At 45.5% G+C, this 18391-nt stretch overlaps 1 protein-coding gene across 1 annotated transcript in view; it reads right to left on the bottom strand.

Moving 5' to 3' along the window:
• Positions 1-18391, bottom strand: part of LOC138799759 (FRAS1-related extracellular matrix protein 1-like) — a 141380-nt gene that overhangs the window by 47263 nt on the left and 75726 nt on the right. Inside the window, exon 24 of the mRNA XM_069981330.1 lies at positions 7306-7570. Coding sequence (XP_069837431.1) covers positions 7306-7570 — 265 coding nt within the window. The remainder of the gene's footprint in view (positions 1-7305; positions 7571-18391) is intronic.

The following is an 18391-nucleotide window of genomic DNA, read 5'->3' on the forward strand; positions in this document are numbered from 1 at the left end:
TACTGCTCCTATATACAAGAATATAACTACTATAATACTGATCCTATGTACAAGAATATAACTACTATAATACTGCTCCTACATACAAGAATATAACAACTATAATACTGCTACTATATACAAGAATATAACTACTATAATACTGCTACTATATACAAGAATAACTACTATAATACTGCTCCTACATACAAGAATAAAACTACTATAATACTGCTACTATATACAAGAATATAACTACTATAATACTGCTCCTATATACAGAAATATAACTACTATAATACTGCTCCTATATACAAGAATACAACTACTATAATACTGCTCCTATATACAAGAATATAACTACTATAATACTTCCTCCTATATCTGGGAATATAACTACTATAATACTGCCCCTATATACAAGAATATAACTACTATAATATTGGTCCCTATATACAAGAATATAAATGAATATATGAACCCTGGCATTGGTCTAGTTATTGGTGCCTTGACTAAGGCCAACAAAGAATCGTTGGGGCCCCGCATGGTCAGCTTCCCTCGTGCCATAACCGTGACCTAACATCTGGCAACTGGCTTCACTGTGTGCTATGGTAAGCTCTGATGTGGGTGCACACTGATGCGCCCGAATCAGAGCCCTGCGGCCGAAAGGATCATCCGGCCGGTACTTAAGTACCGGCCGAGATGATCCGGCCAGAGTCCGGCCGTTCTGTGACCCGGCTGGGGTCACGGAACAGCCGGTCTCTTACGTAGTGTGAACATAGCCTTAGGGTGTAAAAAAGCGTGTTCTGTCACAGCGTCCAGAAGCCGCAGCTCCCACCCCTTCCCCCTTGGCCCTTGATCATTTGGCCTGGTGCGGAGAAGTCATGTCAGCTAAAGCTACTGGGCTACATAACCTGGCAGAAGGAGATAACCTCACACTGCAAAAACAGACAAACCTAAGAACAGCACAGAGACATCTAGGGACTCTAGGAAAACAATATATAAAATAAAATTTTGTAACCTAATAAATAACCTAAAATATCAATAAAATACGAAATGAAAAACAAAACATAGAATCATTTAAGGAAAATTAATTATAGAAAAAAATATGAATTTAATAAGGGAAATTAATCCAAAGTAATAAAAAATTGCACATAAAATATTAACAAAATAAAGAAGTAAAATTTCACGAGGAGAAAATGTTAAGGAAATATTAAAAGGAATGGAATTTTAAATTAAAATATTATTAAAACGAAAGATGAATACAATAACTCAGAGATTTTTAGGTAAAATTACCTTTATTATAAAATTTATAAAATGTTAAATAAATCCACTCATAAAAAAAAAAAAATTAGTTTTATGAGGGGAAATTATAATAATAAAATATGCACTGGAAAATCAAAAGAAAATGAAATAGAAATAAAATATAAAATAATTTATAGAATTTTACTAGGAAAATAATAATTTATAAAATACAGTACAGAAAAAATAATAAAATTAAAAGTATATTATTAAAAGTACATGAAAAATAAAAAAAATGGATGGAATTTAGAAAATTACAGATTTTTTTTATAGCAAATCATACTGAAAGCTGATTTTGTATAGGACAGGGAGATGGTGATGTCACTGGAGGGGCTGGTGAGAGGTGGTGACATCACTTAGAAGGCAGGGGCAGAGACAGAGCTGGAAAGCTGCTAAGGCAACACAATAAAAATGAATGACTTCAACTTCCTGTCGGGGTAATTCAAGGAAAAAACATGCTGAGGTCATCACTATTAGGAATAATAATATATTAGTAAGTTATATATCATGGGGTAAGTTTTATTTAAATATAATTTTCTTATGGTGGAGTACCCCTTTAAAAAGTGCCTTCTCATGCACAAGGTACAACTGAACATTTGTTAAGCGGCCACTACAAGAGAAATGTGACATTCAAGCATATGGTTCTCTATATAATATATAGTCACAATAAGTCCTCCAGAGCTGGAATCCGGTCCATTAGCTGTAATGCAGACTATAAAATGTTGCTGTCTTACATGGTTAGTGAGGCTAAAACTGTTCTCATTCTTATAAGAGACCTGTCCCGTTCTGTCTGTAAATGCTCGCAGATTAGGAGTATTACATGTGCTGAGCAGATGGACAAGTTTAAAGAAGTACAAAAAAAAAAAAAAAAAAAAAGTATATTAAAAAAAAAAAAAAAATTATATCACCTGGAACCAGAAGCTCAATTCCTAAAATAGTGCGAATGAAATATAGCAGAGGGCGGCAGGGGAAGCTGGCAGCGCGCTGCACCAGAAGGTACCGGTTACAATACAAGATAAACATTTTGAGAAGCCTCAGCTGTGGAGAAGAATAACAAGGAGATAGTTAACCCAATATAGCTCACCCCCAAGAAATTAATTTAAGGAAGGCCGGCTCCTTCATGCTCCCCTGCTCATCTGTAATCTGCATTTTGGCATCTGGTTGGCATGAAGGGTGACAGGCAGGCATCGTAGCTGCCGGTTGGGCGAGAGGGATGTTTTTGCAGAAGTTAATATAACTGGTTCTTAGGGTGTTGGGGCGAGCGGCGCAGATGGTACCGTCTCTGGCAGATACTTAGCACGCAATCTCTTTCGTGTTTCTTGTCCGCTTACATGGATGGCATGCAGAGGCCGACGCTAAGATCAGGGCTTAGTCAATATCAGATTAATGTATGGCACGCCAGGTAGTAGATCACGAGGGGATTGGCAATGGTACAAAGAAACACAACAACAAAAGACAAAAACAAAATGCTGCTTTCCAAAGTGTAGACCGTATATAGAGGGAGATAATCAATGAAATAATATTACCAGGCTGCATTGTTCTCAGTTATCAGCATCGTGCATATACTGCATATACTGTAGCTAACAATGTACAGGATTCTGAATGTAGGAGTCTTTACTGTTTACTGTTTTCTTCCACCTATTGTTAAAATATGTTGGCATATAATATAGAAAATTACGCCATTGATATTGCACTATTGTCATTTTTTAACACCATATACACAGGCGTTAAGTTCCTTAGTACCATTTACCTTAGGGTCCTATTACACGGGCCGACTATGGCCCCTTCATTTTCGTAAACAAGCGCCAATCTGCTCGTTTACTGGACCTATTAGACGGCCTGATAATCGGGCAGCAAGGTCTGCGATGGCCATGCAGCCCTTGCCGAAACACCTGATATCTTACCTCTCCCCACTCCCGGTCTTCTCTCCTGTGCTCCGCAGCTTACTGATCCCGGCGTTAGCCGACAGGCAGCTCAGCCAATCACAGGCTGGGACCGCCGCAGCCTATGATTGGCTGAGCAGCCTGTCTGCTGACAAGTCACTCAGACACCAGGACAGGGAGGCTGTGGTGCAATTGTCTGGGTAATCGTCAGCCATTGGCTGCGCATCTCAAAACACAGGACTAGCTAGATATCCCTCCGGGAAGGACCCAGCCAATGGGTGACTTCTGTAGGGAAACCACTAAAACCACCATATTAAGTAGCCATATAAGTCAATGTAATGACAAGGGATAAGCCAAGGCTAGGTAGCCATCCACGTACAGCTGTTTTGGGGTGTTGCCCCTCATCAGTGTGGAGCAGGATTCTGGCTAGTGGGCTCCTTTTTTGGAATGTGGGCCTGAATGTTTTCTTTTTGTTACGAAGGATCGTACTTGAGCACCACTAATTTAACTGGGATTGCCATTTTCCTACATCTATATAAACCATCTATATAAATTAAGTACAAGAAAATATAGTGGTGTAGAATTCTATTGGGTGACACAGATGACTATGTTACCTAATTAGAAAAACATGGCTTCTCTCATCCAGAAACAGCGCCACTCTTGTCCTCAGTGTACGTGTGGTATTGCAGCTCAGTTCTATTTAAAGGGGTTTTTCAACTTATTTTGACATACCTTTAATAAACTGGTCTTGCTATATACTTAATGTTTGTTATTGATTTCTACCGTCAATTCTGTCTCTTTCTATTATCTTCCGCACGTGTCACATGGTGCAGTGACGTCACCAACCTGGCCAGCCTCTGGTTTTGTGTCTCCGTAGTAAATGTTCAGAGCCTAGCAAACAGCTCTCACAATGGCCCTCCATGAACACGGGACATCACAGAATGGAGCCTGAATGGAGCCCAGTCGTAATACCACAAACAACCTGTGGACAGGGGTGGTGCTGTTTTGTAAACAACGGATCTGTTTTTTTTTTTAACAGACACAAAAATGAGGTTAACTATGTTTTTGTGTACGTTAAAAATACTGATGTTTTGTTCAAATTTTTTCTAAGTCTTTCCATGTGTTTTCTCATCCGTTTTTTGTAAAAATGGGTAAAAAAAATGGATTGCAAAAACGTAATGTGAACGCAGCCTAACACAAAATTTTTATACACATTTCCTATAGAGGAGGATGTCCCAAAGGCCGCTTCATTCCCTTGGGAGCTGTAAACAACCCATTTGCTGTTTTCATATAATTGGCCACCAGGGGGCCCTAGTTCTAGAGCAGTGCCCCCCCCCATCTCTCCAGCTGTTGCAGAACTACAACTCCTATCATGCCCAGCTTATTTTGTTTCACAAACAGTCCCATTTTAATGAATGGACCTGATATATTAATTATAACATATCTATGCGGATACGATGTGAATTTGGGAGAAGCTTTCAGCTGCAGGCTATACAAACAGAAAAATGTGACAGCCTGAGGCTGTCCAGGCATGCTGGGAGTTGTAGTTTTGCAACAGCTGGAGAGCCGCAGGTTGAGGGACATGACTCTATAGCAATTTTATCGAGAAGACTGGAGAGGAGCGGAATCTTTACGAGAAAATCTATTTACATTCTCGACTAAGGTGTTTAGGAGACATAATAGACGACATATGTTTATCTGAGAGACTGCGCTGCCGCCATCTGGGATAATACGTCGCGAGTCTCACCTCAGATACTCAGCGCTAAAACTTCCATGAAATGTCATAGTAAGTGTAATATAGCAGGGACGGTCTGACACGCTGCAGCAAGGAGCGCCGTCTCTACCTCGTCTCAGCAATGTTAATGTATCTGCTAGCAGGTTAGCGCCAGTGATACTGTTATAGAGATCTTTGGATCCCCCTAATGGTAAAGCCAGTTTTGGCCTCTAGAATGGATGTACTTGCTTTGTTCTTGTTGCCATTTTGGGGTTAGATGGGGGAGATTTATCAAACATGGTGTAAAATGAAACTGGCTCAGTTGCCCCTAGCAACCAATCAGATTCCACCTTTCATTTTCCAAAGAGTCTGTGAGGAATGAAAGGTGGAATCTGATTGGTTGCTAGGGGCAACTGGGCTAGTTTCACTTTTACATTATGTTTGATAAATCTCCCCTTAAATTTTGATCTATTTATTGGAGGTGAGGCAACAGCAGTTCATATATCTTTAACTCCTTCTTGACCCATTAAATATATGCATGCTTTATACATGGTGGGTGCTGGATCTAGTAGACGCGTCATCATCATTCTTTATTTGAAAATCTGAAGTCTTCCAGTACTTATCAGCTGCTGTATGTCCTGCAGGAAGTGGTGTATTTTTTCCAGTCTGACACAGTGCTCTCTGCTGCCACCTCTGTCCATGTCAGAAATTGTCCAGAGCAGGAGAGGTTTTCTACTGCTCTGGACAGTTCCTGACATGAACAGAGGTGGCAGCAGAGAACACTGTGTCAGACTGGAAAGAATACACCACTCCCTGCAGGACATACAGCAGCTGATAAGTACTGGAAGACTGGAGATTTTTTAAATAGATGTAAATTACAAATCTATATAACTTTCTGAAACCAGTGTATTTTAAAGATTGTTTTTTTTTTTTGCTGGAGTACCCCTTCAATTTCCAGCAATCTAGACACTTAGGCCTCTTAGGCCTCACAGGCTACATACTGTCTGTGGATCTGCAAATTGCGAAGAGTATCCGGCCCATTCTAGTCCCTGGGCTGAAGCACATAACTGTGGATGCCATGGTCACCACAGCCTGCACATATAAGGACTATAATGTGATCTGGGCTCCATAGACTTTGGTCTTTCACAAATGCAGTTTGTGATTGTGGACAGCCCACAAATTACACTCTATGGCCTTTCTTAAATCCTCCAAAGCTGCCATGACAGATCTTCCAGTACAGACTGCCAGAGTCGGATGCAGTCTTAAAGGGGTATTCCGGGAAAAATTAACTTTTCCCCTATCCACAGGATAGGGGAAAATTAGGAGATTGTGCGGGGTCCGACTCCTGAATCCCCTTCGCAATCTTCGTATGGGACCCTGCCGGCTCTCTTATGAATAGAGCCCCGAGTCGTCACATGACTCACGGCTCTATTTATTGCTATAGATAGGCGGAAAGAGCCGAGTACACTGGAAGAGCACTGTACTTGGCTCCATAGGAATGAATAGAGCGTGCTGACCCAGGGCTCTATTCATAGCAGAGCCGGCGGGGTCTGATACAGAGATAGCTAGGGGGTTCAGGGGTTGGACCCCCCACAATCTCCTACCTTTCCCCTATCCTGTGGTTATTTATCACGGAATACCCCCTTAAACCCGCCAGGAAAGCATGGATACAGCCTATGGCCTTTTTTTTTTCTCAGTGCCGGAGTACCCCTTTAAGGGAATGACTAGACTGGTTGGGTTGATGTCTAACTTGACCTTATAGATGGTGCTGGGTGCAAGTTGTATTCCAAAGAATCATGGTAGCTGTGACGCAGAAGAACAAACATTCTATAGACGATGGCAAAATGGCAAGGCAAATACTGCAGGCTCCATGATGGTCTAGTCTAAAGAAATCCAAAGATGTGCAATAACCAGTGGCAAAAAATACTTAATGGGAAAGTAAAGATGTCATGGTCCCTATTAACATGTAGCTTCTTCTATACAACCTTAGGAGATGTCCGGTCACCATATCTCCATAGCCTATTGCTGTATCTCATCAGAGACATCCGAGAAGTCCGGCCTATCTGCTCCTGACATGAGAAGTTACAGGAGGGTCGGGAGCCTTATAGACATAAGATTGTTCATTCTCATTTTTTGCTGTGGATCTTTATAAATAATCATCCTAGTATTTGCAATAATATTAATTGATATCAATATAATGTATAGGGATGAAGATTGAGGGACGAAGGGGAGAGGAATGTGGTTAAAATCTTGGAGAAATTCTCCTATAACTCACATAAAGATCTCCTTAACAAGTATTTGATACTACAACCCCCCAGATAGTGGCATCATCCTTATTCCTGTACATGACTGGTATTGCATTCGCCATATGGTGTAATTCCAACACATTTAACCCTTTCTGAGATGCCCACAGCGGATCCTTCTCACCTGACTGAGTCCTTGTCAGCCTCACGGCTGTTGTCGTGGACGTAGCAAACCTTCTGAGCCGCCACATCCAACTGGCTGAAACTGGAAATGGGCACGCCAGGAAAATTGATGTACTCAATCTGACCATGAACAGGTGGCACAGAAACGGCGTACAGCAGCTTCTCTGGTTTTCCCGTGCCATCTGTTGCCATAAGAACATCTGTCATCAAGGTCACCCTGTCACCCTCTGTTAAAGTTACAGGGCTGGTGAGTAAAACAATGTCACCTATGGAAGAAAAACGGGAAACAGAGGGTGAGGGAATGTGCAATGTGTCCAGAAAGGATGGAGAACAACATCTATATACAGCACTGTGCATCACCGAGTATCAGTGTATATAACTGTACAGCACTGTGCATCACTGTATATAACTGTGCAGCACTGTGCATGACTGGGTATCAGGGTATATAACTGTACAGCACTGTGCATCACCGAGTATCAGTGTATATAACTGTACAGCACTGTGCATCACTGTATATAACTGTACAGCACTGTGCATCACCGAGTATCAGTGTATATAACTGTACAGCACTGTGCATCACTGTATATAACTGTACAGCACTGTGCATCACCAAGTATCAGTGTATATAACTGTACAGCACTGTGCATCACCGAGTATCAGTGTATATAACTGTACAGCACTGTGCATCACTGTAGATGACTGTACAGCACTGTGCATTACCGAGTATCAGTGTATATAACAGTACAGCACTAAGCATTACTGTATATAACTGTACAGAACTGTGCATCACCAAGTATCAGTGTACATAACTGTACAGCACTGTGCATCACCGAGTATCAGTGTATATAACTGTACAGCACTGTGCATCACTGTAGATCAGTGATTTTCAACCAGTGTGCCGTGGCACACTAGTGTGCCGCGACACATGGTCGGGTGTGCCTCGGGGAAAGTTCCCCAAACTATGGTGCCCCTGTGAAACAGGAGAAAACAATGGGGGAGAGAAGCAGGGGGGAGAGAAACCTGGAGATGGGGGAGAGAAACAGCTGAGAGAAGCAGGGGGGAGAGAAGTATGGTGAAGAGAAGCACAGGAGAGAAGCAGGGGGGAGAAGTATGGTGGAGAGAAGCAGGGGGGAGAAGTATGGTGGAGAGAAGCAGGGGGGAGAAGTATGGTGGAGAGAAGCACAGGAGAGAAGCAGGGGGGAGAAGTATGGTGGAGAAAAGTACAGGAGAGAAGCAGGGGGGAGAAGTATGGTGGAGAGAAGCACAGGAGAGAAGCAGGGGGGAGAAGTATGGTGGAGAGAAGCACAGGAGAGAAGTAGGGGGGAGAAGTATGGTGGAGAGAAGCACAGGGGGGGGGAGAAGACAACAGGCCCAGGTTTCACACTGAGTGAGTATAAATACATTTAGAATCTATATTATTAACTATATGTATAATATGTACTGTTTTAGTGTCATTTTGTGCCATTTTGGTTGGTGGTGTGCCCCGGGATTTTTTAAGTATAAAAAGTGTGCCGCGGCTCAAAAAAGGTTGAAAATCACTGCTGTAGATGACTGTACAGCACTGTGCATTACCGAGTATCAGTGTATATAACAGTACAGCACTAAGCATTACTGTATATAACTGTACAGCACTGTGCATCACCGAGTATCAGTGTATATAACAGTACAGCACTAAGCATTACTGTATATACAGTAACTGTACAGCACTGTGCATCACCGAGTATCAGTGTAGATAACTGTACAGCACTGTGCATGACTGTATATAACTGTACAGCACTGTGCATCACTGAGTATCAGTGTATATAACTGTACAGCACTGTGCATCACCGAGTATCACTGTATATAACTGTACAGCACTGTGCATGACTGAGAATCAGTGTACTGTATATAACTGTACAGCACTAAGCATCACTGAGTATAAGTGTATATAGCTGTACAGCAATGTGCATCACTGTATATAACCGTACATCACTGTGAATCACTGTATATAACTGTACAGCACTAAGCATCACTGTATATAACTGTACAGCACTGTTAATCACTGTATATAACTGTATAGCACTGTGCATAACTGAATATCACTTTACAGCACTGTGCATCATTAATTATCAGTGTATATCACTGTACATCATTGAATATTATTGTGTATTATTATATAATCAAATATCATTGTATAGCACTGTATATCACCTTTCATCATTGTATATAACCGAACTGTACTTTATATCATAGAATATCAGTGTATATTACTGTGCATTACCGTATATAACTCATATAACATCCATGATTTTATATCACTGAATTTTATTGTATAGCACTATGCATCACTGTATATAACTATAGCACTGTGTATCATTGCCTATCACTGTGCACCATTGTATACCATTGTGTATTATTACCTATCACTGTGCATCATTGTATACCATTGTGTATTATTGCCTATCACTGTGCATCATTGTATACCATTGTGTATTATTGCTTAGCACTGTGCACCATTGTATACCATTGTGTATTATTACCTATTACTGTGCATCATTGTGCATTATTGAATATTATTGATCAATAAATATCATTGTACATCATTATTTGTCATTGTGCAACACTATGCACCATTACATATCACTATTCATCATTGTATATCACTATGCATCATTGTATGTCACTGAGCATCACTGTGCATCATTTTATATCATTGTGCATCACTGTGTATCATTGCATGTCATTAAGCATCATTGGATATCACTGTGCATGACTGTATATCATTGTATTCACTGTATATCACTATACTTCATTGTATATCACTCTGCATAATTATATATCACTATGCATCATAGTCTATCACTGTGTATCCCGGTGCGTCATTGTAAATAATTATAATACTCTGTATTAGTGAATATAATTTCATATAAATGTCTATCTTTGTATATCGCGGTATATTACTGATTATCACTGCGCGTCATTAGATATCATTGGCAGAGCGGCTCCTATAGGTTGGCGGAGTACACAGAGTTACTATTTCCCATCTATAATAAGGGGTTAACATATATCTGTCTGGCTGAGGGCACAGTGCTGAGAATCTCCGTTATCTGCAGGGGGAGGGGACACTTCTTTCTCGTCCTGCAGAGAAGACGCCCCCTGTGAGTCACTGGATGTAGCTGCACTATAATCACTTATTATGTTTGCAGAACCTGCATATGCTGGTTCTACCTCTATATGGTCACTATTAGGGAATTATCCAGTTACTGTGTTGTGAAGATGGTAGTGGTCCGGGTGTATTATTTGCCCTGTGTATACTGGTATCATTGGTAATATTTGTGTTTATATGGTGGATTTTATTCTGTATCAGTATTCAGTTTTTTGGGAAAAAGCAGCCATGTTTCTTGAATCCTGGATAACCCCATAGGTAGGCGTCACTTAAGAAAGGTGGGAGATTCTCTACAATGGCACATCCTGCCTGAGACTGCGTCTGATCAGTTCTGCATTCTGTACTTTAGTCGGCAGTGTGATAATACTTTCCAGTGCACCTATGTATTATCCGTTTTATCGTTCTTTGTGTAGTGGTAGTGGACACTTATTTCTGCCATTAGTGTCCGTGGTCCTTTTTTTCGACCTGCTTGTGATGATGATGGAGGTCACCATATGAAATGAGTGGTAAAGGTTGTGACCTAGTAAATCAGAGTTTGCCACAGCTTGCATTGCGCTCTGTCTTAAGACCGGTACAAGAGCTGATTATTGGCAAGGAGCAATGCTAGAAATGCTCCTTCGGCTGATAATCAACCCATGTAAAAGGGCCTTAACATAGAATCATCGGCTGATCTACTAGAGCAGTCCACACAGGTGAGCGCACCCTTACAGCTACTAGAGCAGTCCACACAGGTGAGCGCCCCCTTACAGCTACTAGAGCAGTCCACACAGGTGAGCGCCCCCTAACAGCTACTAGAGCAGTCCACACAGGTGAGCGCACCCTTACAGCTACTAGAGCAGTCCACACAGGTGAGCGCACCCTTACAGCTACTAGAGCAGTCCACACAGGTGAGCGCCCCCTTACAGCTACTAGAGCAGTCCACACAGGTGAGCGCACCCTTACAGCTACTAGAGCAGTCCACACAGGTGAGCGCCCCCTAACAGCTACTAGAGCAGTCCACACAGGTGAGCGCACCCTTACAGCTACTAGAGCAGTCCACACAGGTGAGCGCCCCCTTACAGCTACTAGAGCAGTCCACACAGGTGAGCGCCCCCTTACAGCTACTAGAGCAGTCCACACAGGTGAGCGCCCCCTTACAGCTACTAGAGCAGTCCACACAGGTGAGCGCCCCCTTACAGCTACTAGAGCAGTCCACACAGGTGAGCGCCCCCTTCTAAACCACACCATAAGTGCCTGACAGGCAGGGGTCTCACCTCTGGAACCTCCAGGAAGAAAGGGAACCTGACAGCTGTCCATGCTGCCCGAACCACGAGAGTAACATATCAAACTAGATTTTTTTTATTTTTTACAAGCCACTGGGAATGGAGTAAGTAGTCACAGGGGCGATCTCCAGCTGCTGCATACTGCTCCACCTCCAGTGACAGATCTCCCCCTATAGACACATAACAAGATATGCAGGGCCGCCATCAGAAATTTCGGGGCCCCATACAGCCGGAGTGTCTGGGCCCCCCATTAACAAAAAAACATGGGACGTATTTTTGACTGATGTCTTTGAAGTAACTGGGTGGCTTTGGGATAATTCTGGAAAGCTGGGTCTCTTTGGATACATCCCACGCCAGCCAACTTCCGTGCACTATTAATTAAAATAAAAACTATGGAACCCAAGGGCCAGGGCCGGTTTTAGGCCTGGGCACAATTTAAAAGTGGGGCCCCAAGTGCTTAGACATTAAACCACTACACAGTCATAGTTAAATAAAGAAGGTGGTCTGAGAGGAGTGTTGCTGGGGTCTTAAAAGATCAGGAGCACAAACCCCCTACATATGGCCACAAAATATTTCTACGCATTGGTACCAAATAATACTGCTTGGATGTGGGGGCAGACAGGGTGCAGGGATCAGGGATGGGGGGTTAGACAGGGTGCAGGGATCAGGGATGTGGGGGCAAACAGAGCGCTGACAGAGTGCAAGGAGGTTGGGGCTGACAGGGTGCAGGGATCAGGGATTGCATCCCCCCCAGCACACATCATCCCCCCCAGCACACATGCACACATCATCCCCCCCAGCACACATGCACACATCATCCCCCCCCCCCAGCACACATGCAGGGGCGGTCTTGGCATTTCTGGGGCCCCAAGCGAAGTTCTGTCTGGGCCCCCCCCTCCAAAACAATAGACCGCTGTGTGTTGCCCCCAGTAGTATATACCCCTTGTGCGCTACCGCCAGTAATATATACTCCTTGTGTGCTGCCCCCAATAGTATATACCCCTTGTGTCCTGCCCCCAGTAGTATATACCCCTTGTTTGCTTCCCCCAGTAGTATATAGACCCCGTGTGTGTTTCCCCAGTTATATAGCCCCCCTGTGTGCTCGCCTCATTTATATAGACCCCCGATGTGCGCTCCCCCAGTTAAACAGACCCCTGTGTGCTCCCCCTCCCATATAGTATATAACACAATAAAACAAACACTTATGCTCACCTGGGTCCGGGCGTCTCCTCTTCTCTTCACTCTTGTGGCCGCAGGAAGGGTTTTCCCTGCTATCACAAGAGGCCGCACTTCCCTTATCCTGGCGCCGATGCTCCAGTGATGTCAGTGGAGCGCCGGCACCACAAGGACAAACCTGCCACTTGTGACCACAGGGAAAACCCTTTCTGCGACCACAAGAGTGACTGACAGGAAGGGAGCCAATGTCTCCCGCCCTGTCAGTGCTGCTGCATGTAACTATGAGCGCTCATTACGAGTGCTCATAGTTACAGTTCAGATGGCAGCAGCGAGCGGGGCAGCGGCCCTGTCCAGCGGTCTTGAGCACAAGAGCGGGTCGTGGGGGCCCCCCATGATGTTGGGGGCCCCAAGCGATCGCTTGGGGTGCTTGGTGCCAAAGACCGCCACTGCACACATGCACACATCATCCCCCCCAGCACACATGCACACATCATCCGCCCCCCAGCACACATGCACACATCATCCCCCCCCAGCACACATGCACACATCATCCCCCCCCCCCCCCGGCACACATGCACACATCATCCTCCCCCCCCCCCCCCCCCCGGCACACATGCACATATCATCTTCCCCCCCCGGCACACATGCACACATCATCCCCCCGGCACACATGCACACATCACCCCCCCGGCACACATGCACACATCATCCCCCCCAGCACACATGCACACATCATCCCCCCCAGCACACATGCAGACATCATCCCCCCAGCACACATGCACACATCCCCCCCAGCACACACATCCCCCCCAGCACACATCATCCCCCCAGCACACATGCACACATCCCCCCCAGCACACACATCCCCCCCAGCACACATCATCCCCCCAGCACACATGCACACATCCCCCCCAGCACACACATCCCCCCCAGCACACATCATCCCCCCCAGCACACATGCACACATCATCCCCCACAGCACACATGCACACATCATCCCCCCCCCAGCACACATGCACACATCATCCCCCCAGCACACATGCACACATCCCCCCCAGCACACATGCACACATCATCCCCCCCAGCACACATGCACACATCCCCCCAGCACACATGCACACATCATCCCCCCCCAGCACACATGCACACATCATCCCCCCAGCACACATCATCCCCCACAGCACACATGCACACATCATCCCCCCCCCCGACACACATGCACACATCATCCCCCCCAGCACACATGCACACATCATCCCCCCCGGCACACATGCACACATCATTGCCCCCAGCACACATGCACACATCATCCCCCCCCCCCCCCCCGGCACACATGCACACATCATCCTCCCCCCGCCAGGCACACATGCACACATCATCTTCCCCCCCCGGCACACATGCACACATCATCCCCCCGGCACACATGCACACATCATCCCCCCCCCCGGCACACATGCACACATCATCCCCCCCAGCACACATGCACACATCATCCCCCACGGCACACATGCACACATCATCCCCCCCGGCACACATGCACACATCATCCCCCCCCGGCACACATGCACACATCATCCCCCCCAGCACACATGCACACATCATCCCCCCAGCACACATCATCCCCCCCAGCACACATGCACACATCATCCCCCCCCAGCACACATGCCCACATCATCCCCCCAGCACACATGCACACATCATCCCCCCCAGCACACATGCACACATCATCCCCCACAGCACACATGCACACATCATCCCCCCCGGCACACATGCACACATCATCCCCCCCCCGGCACACATGCACACATCATCCCCCCCAGCACACATGCACACATCATCCCCCCCCCCTCCGGCACACATGCACACATCATCCCCCCCAGCACACATGCACACATCATCCCCTCCAGCACACATGCACACATCATCCCCCCCAGCACACATGCACACATCATCCCCCCCAGCACACATGCACACATCCCCCCCAGCACACATGCACACATCATCCCCCCCAGCACACATGCACACATCATCCCCCCAGCACACATGCACACATCATCCCCCCAGCACACATGCACACATCATCCCCCCCTGCACACATCCCCCCCAGCACACATGCACACATCATCCCCCCAGCACACATCATCCCCCCCAGCACACATGCACACATCATCCCCCACAGCACACATGCACACATCATCCCCCACAGCACACATGCACACATCATCCCCCCCAGCACACATGCACACATCATCCCCCCCAGCACACATGCACACATCATCCCCCCAGCACACATGCACACATCATCCCCCCCAGCACACATGCACACATCATCCCCCCCAGCACACATGCACACATCATCCCCCCAGCACACATGCACACATCCCCCCCAGCACACATGCACACATCATCCCCCCCAGCACACATGCACACATCCACACATCATCCCCCCCAGCATACATGCACACATCATCCCCCACAGCACAAATGCACACATCATCCCCCCCAGCACACATGCACACATCATCCCCCCCAGCACACATGCACACATCATCCCCCCCAGCACACATGCACACATCATCCCCCCCAGCACACATGCACACATCCCCCCCAGCACACACATCCCCCCCAGCACACATCATCCCCCCCAGCACACATGCACACATCATCCCCCACAGCACACATGCACACATCATCCCCCCCAGCACACATGCACACATCATCCCCCCCCAGCACACATGTACACATCATCCCCCCCAGCACACATGCACACATCATCCCCCCCAGCACACATGCACACATCCCCCCCAGCACACATGCACACATCATCCCCCCCAGCACACATGCACACATCATCCCCCCAGCACACATGCACACATCCCCCCCAGCACACATCATCCCCCCCAGCACACATGCACACATCATCCCCCCCAGCACACATGCACACATCATCCCCCCCAGCACACATGCACACATCATCCCCCCCCAGCACACATGCACACATCACCCCCCCCCCCCAGCACACATGCACACATCACCCCCCCCCCCCAGCACACATGCACATATCCCCCCTAACTAATTTACAAGTCTGTATAATTCTCTTACACCAGCTGATTTAAAAACTTTTTTTTTTTTTTTAAGAAAACCCCTTTATGGTGCGTTCACACCTACAGGATCTGCAGCTGATTTTCTGCAGCAGATTTCAGTTAAATAACTGAACACAGCATCAAATCTGATGCTGTGTTCAGTTATTTAACTGAAATCTGCTGCAGAAAATCAGCTGCAGATCCTGTAGGTGTGAACGCACCATTAAGTACAAACACACATGGAGAAAATCAAAGTTCCAGGGATTTACATCCAGAACCCATTGGTAAAAGACGAGAGAGCCAACTATATAGTCCCTGCTGCCCAATTGTTGCAAAAATGCTATAATAATAATAATAATAATAATAATAATAATAATAATAATAATAACAATAGTAACAATAAAAATAAACAAATTAACTCCACACATTAAAGTTGCACTCCAGGATAACTTTGTTTATTACTCTCTGGCAGTAACACAATAACACAATTTAGCCCCACAATGTAATGCTGTCCAACTACTCACTCACCTGACTGTACAATTCCCACAATGACTGCTGTGTGGGCCAGAAGCCACCTTCCCAATGCATCTCTGAGATTCACACTATATAACTCATACGTATGTATACAGTGAATTCACCAGCAGAATAGTGAGTGCAGCTCTGTAGTATAATACAGGATATAACTCAGGATCAGTACAGGATAAGTAATGTAATATATGTACACAGTGACCCCACCAGCAGAATAGTGAGTACAGCTCTAGAGTATAATACAGGATGTAACTCAGGATCAGTACAGGATAAGTAATGTAATATATGTACACAGTGACCCCACCAGCAGAATAGTGAGTACAGCTCTAGAGTATAATACAGGATGTAACTCAGGATCAGTAATGTAATGTATATTTATTCTACGTCCCGTTTCCTGGAGGTACATGGTACATTATATTGGCACACCTTTACTGCTCTATAACTATATGATTGTGAACCTTTAACAAAAAAGGTTCCTTTTCAAAACGAATTTTTTCACAATAATTGGCCTAGATTTCCCATCTTTAAATGACTCGGAGGGCTGATTGCTTTGCTTTATTCTCTCGGCTCTTATGATTCAGCATCCGCATTGTGAGCTCCTGAAAAGGACCACAATGTGTTAAACGCTTTTGCTTCCAGCCTGGATGTTGTTAAGCAGATACAGGCTTTATTATGTCGTGCAGCTTATTGGTTTTGGCAAAGGATTCCTAATTATATTAAAAGTGATGACGGACAAAGAACTTAGGGAGCAACAAGCTGTGTTTGGCTGTAGTCTCTGCTGTAAAACCTTTGAAACCAATTTGAATGCATGGTCACAAACACACGCGCTGTATGGAGAGGAGCCTGGAGGTGCCCACTGCTGAGATCAGCCTATTAGCCCACCACTCCGACCCCTACCAGATCACAGGGGCCCGATCGAAGGATACTTCATGGATGACACGCATGACATAAGGGGTCATAGGGATGATACACATTAGATGCTGTGTGCATCTGACAGGTTGGCGGTAAATGTGAAGGCCAACCTCTGTTCTTACTTATCCTTGAAAAGGCAACTCAACACCTGAAAGCAGTCATCCAAAAAAAAATTGAAAATTAAATAAAGAAAATTTGGGGAGGATATAATAACATGAAAAATATGGCAGATAACCATAGAGACCCTGACTGTATCCATAGATCAGCTGTGATCTATGGAAATCCTGGTAGTAAGTGTTTAGCTTCCACTACATTGCCACCACAGGTGAAATGAGCCATTTCATTGTGTCCATTCATATCAATAGCTTGTCTGGGTAATACAGGACATGTCAGATCCTCCAGAGGAAGACGCTCTTTGTAGTTGCTCTCTACTCTAGTCTAGAGATGTGGATCCTGAACAAAGAACTCTTTTTAAAGAGGTTATGCAATGTTAAAATATGTCCTCTTTCTTCCAGAGACAGCTCCCCCCTTTCTCCAGTTCAGGTGTGGTTTGCAATTAAAGTGACCCACTGTACCCACAATCTGCCCCTCCCCCCAAGCCACTTGTACCTTCAGATAGCGGCTTTTAATCCAAGATCTGTCCTGGGGTCCGTTCGGCAGGTGGTGTATTGTCCTAAAAAACAACTTTTAAACTTGCAGCCCTGTGTCAAATTGGCGTGACCTAGAGTGTCTGTGCCCTAGGCCTGCACCACCTCTCCGTCCCTCCTCCCAGCCCTCTTCATCATTAGGAACGCCCCGGGGCAGGATTTCTCCTATTCATCACCTGTCTGAACACTGCAAATGGGCGTTAACTAGGGATGGTCCGAACCTGCTGAGGTTCGGGTTCGTACGAACCTGAACTCTCGGCAATGATTCCCGCTGTCTTCCACCTCCGTGGAAAGGGTGGATACAGCCGGAGGACTGCCTGGAAAAGTGGGATAC

The sequence above is a fragment of the Dendropsophus ebraccatus genome, chromosome 8 (assembly GCF_027789765.1).
Source record: "Dendropsophus ebraccatus isolate aDenEbr1 chromosome 8, aDenEbr1.pat, whole genome shotgun sequence".
In the NCBI taxonomy this organism is placed as follows: domain Eukaryota; kingdom Metazoa; phylum Chordata; class Amphibia; order Anura; family Hylidae; genus Dendropsophus; species Dendropsophus ebraccatus.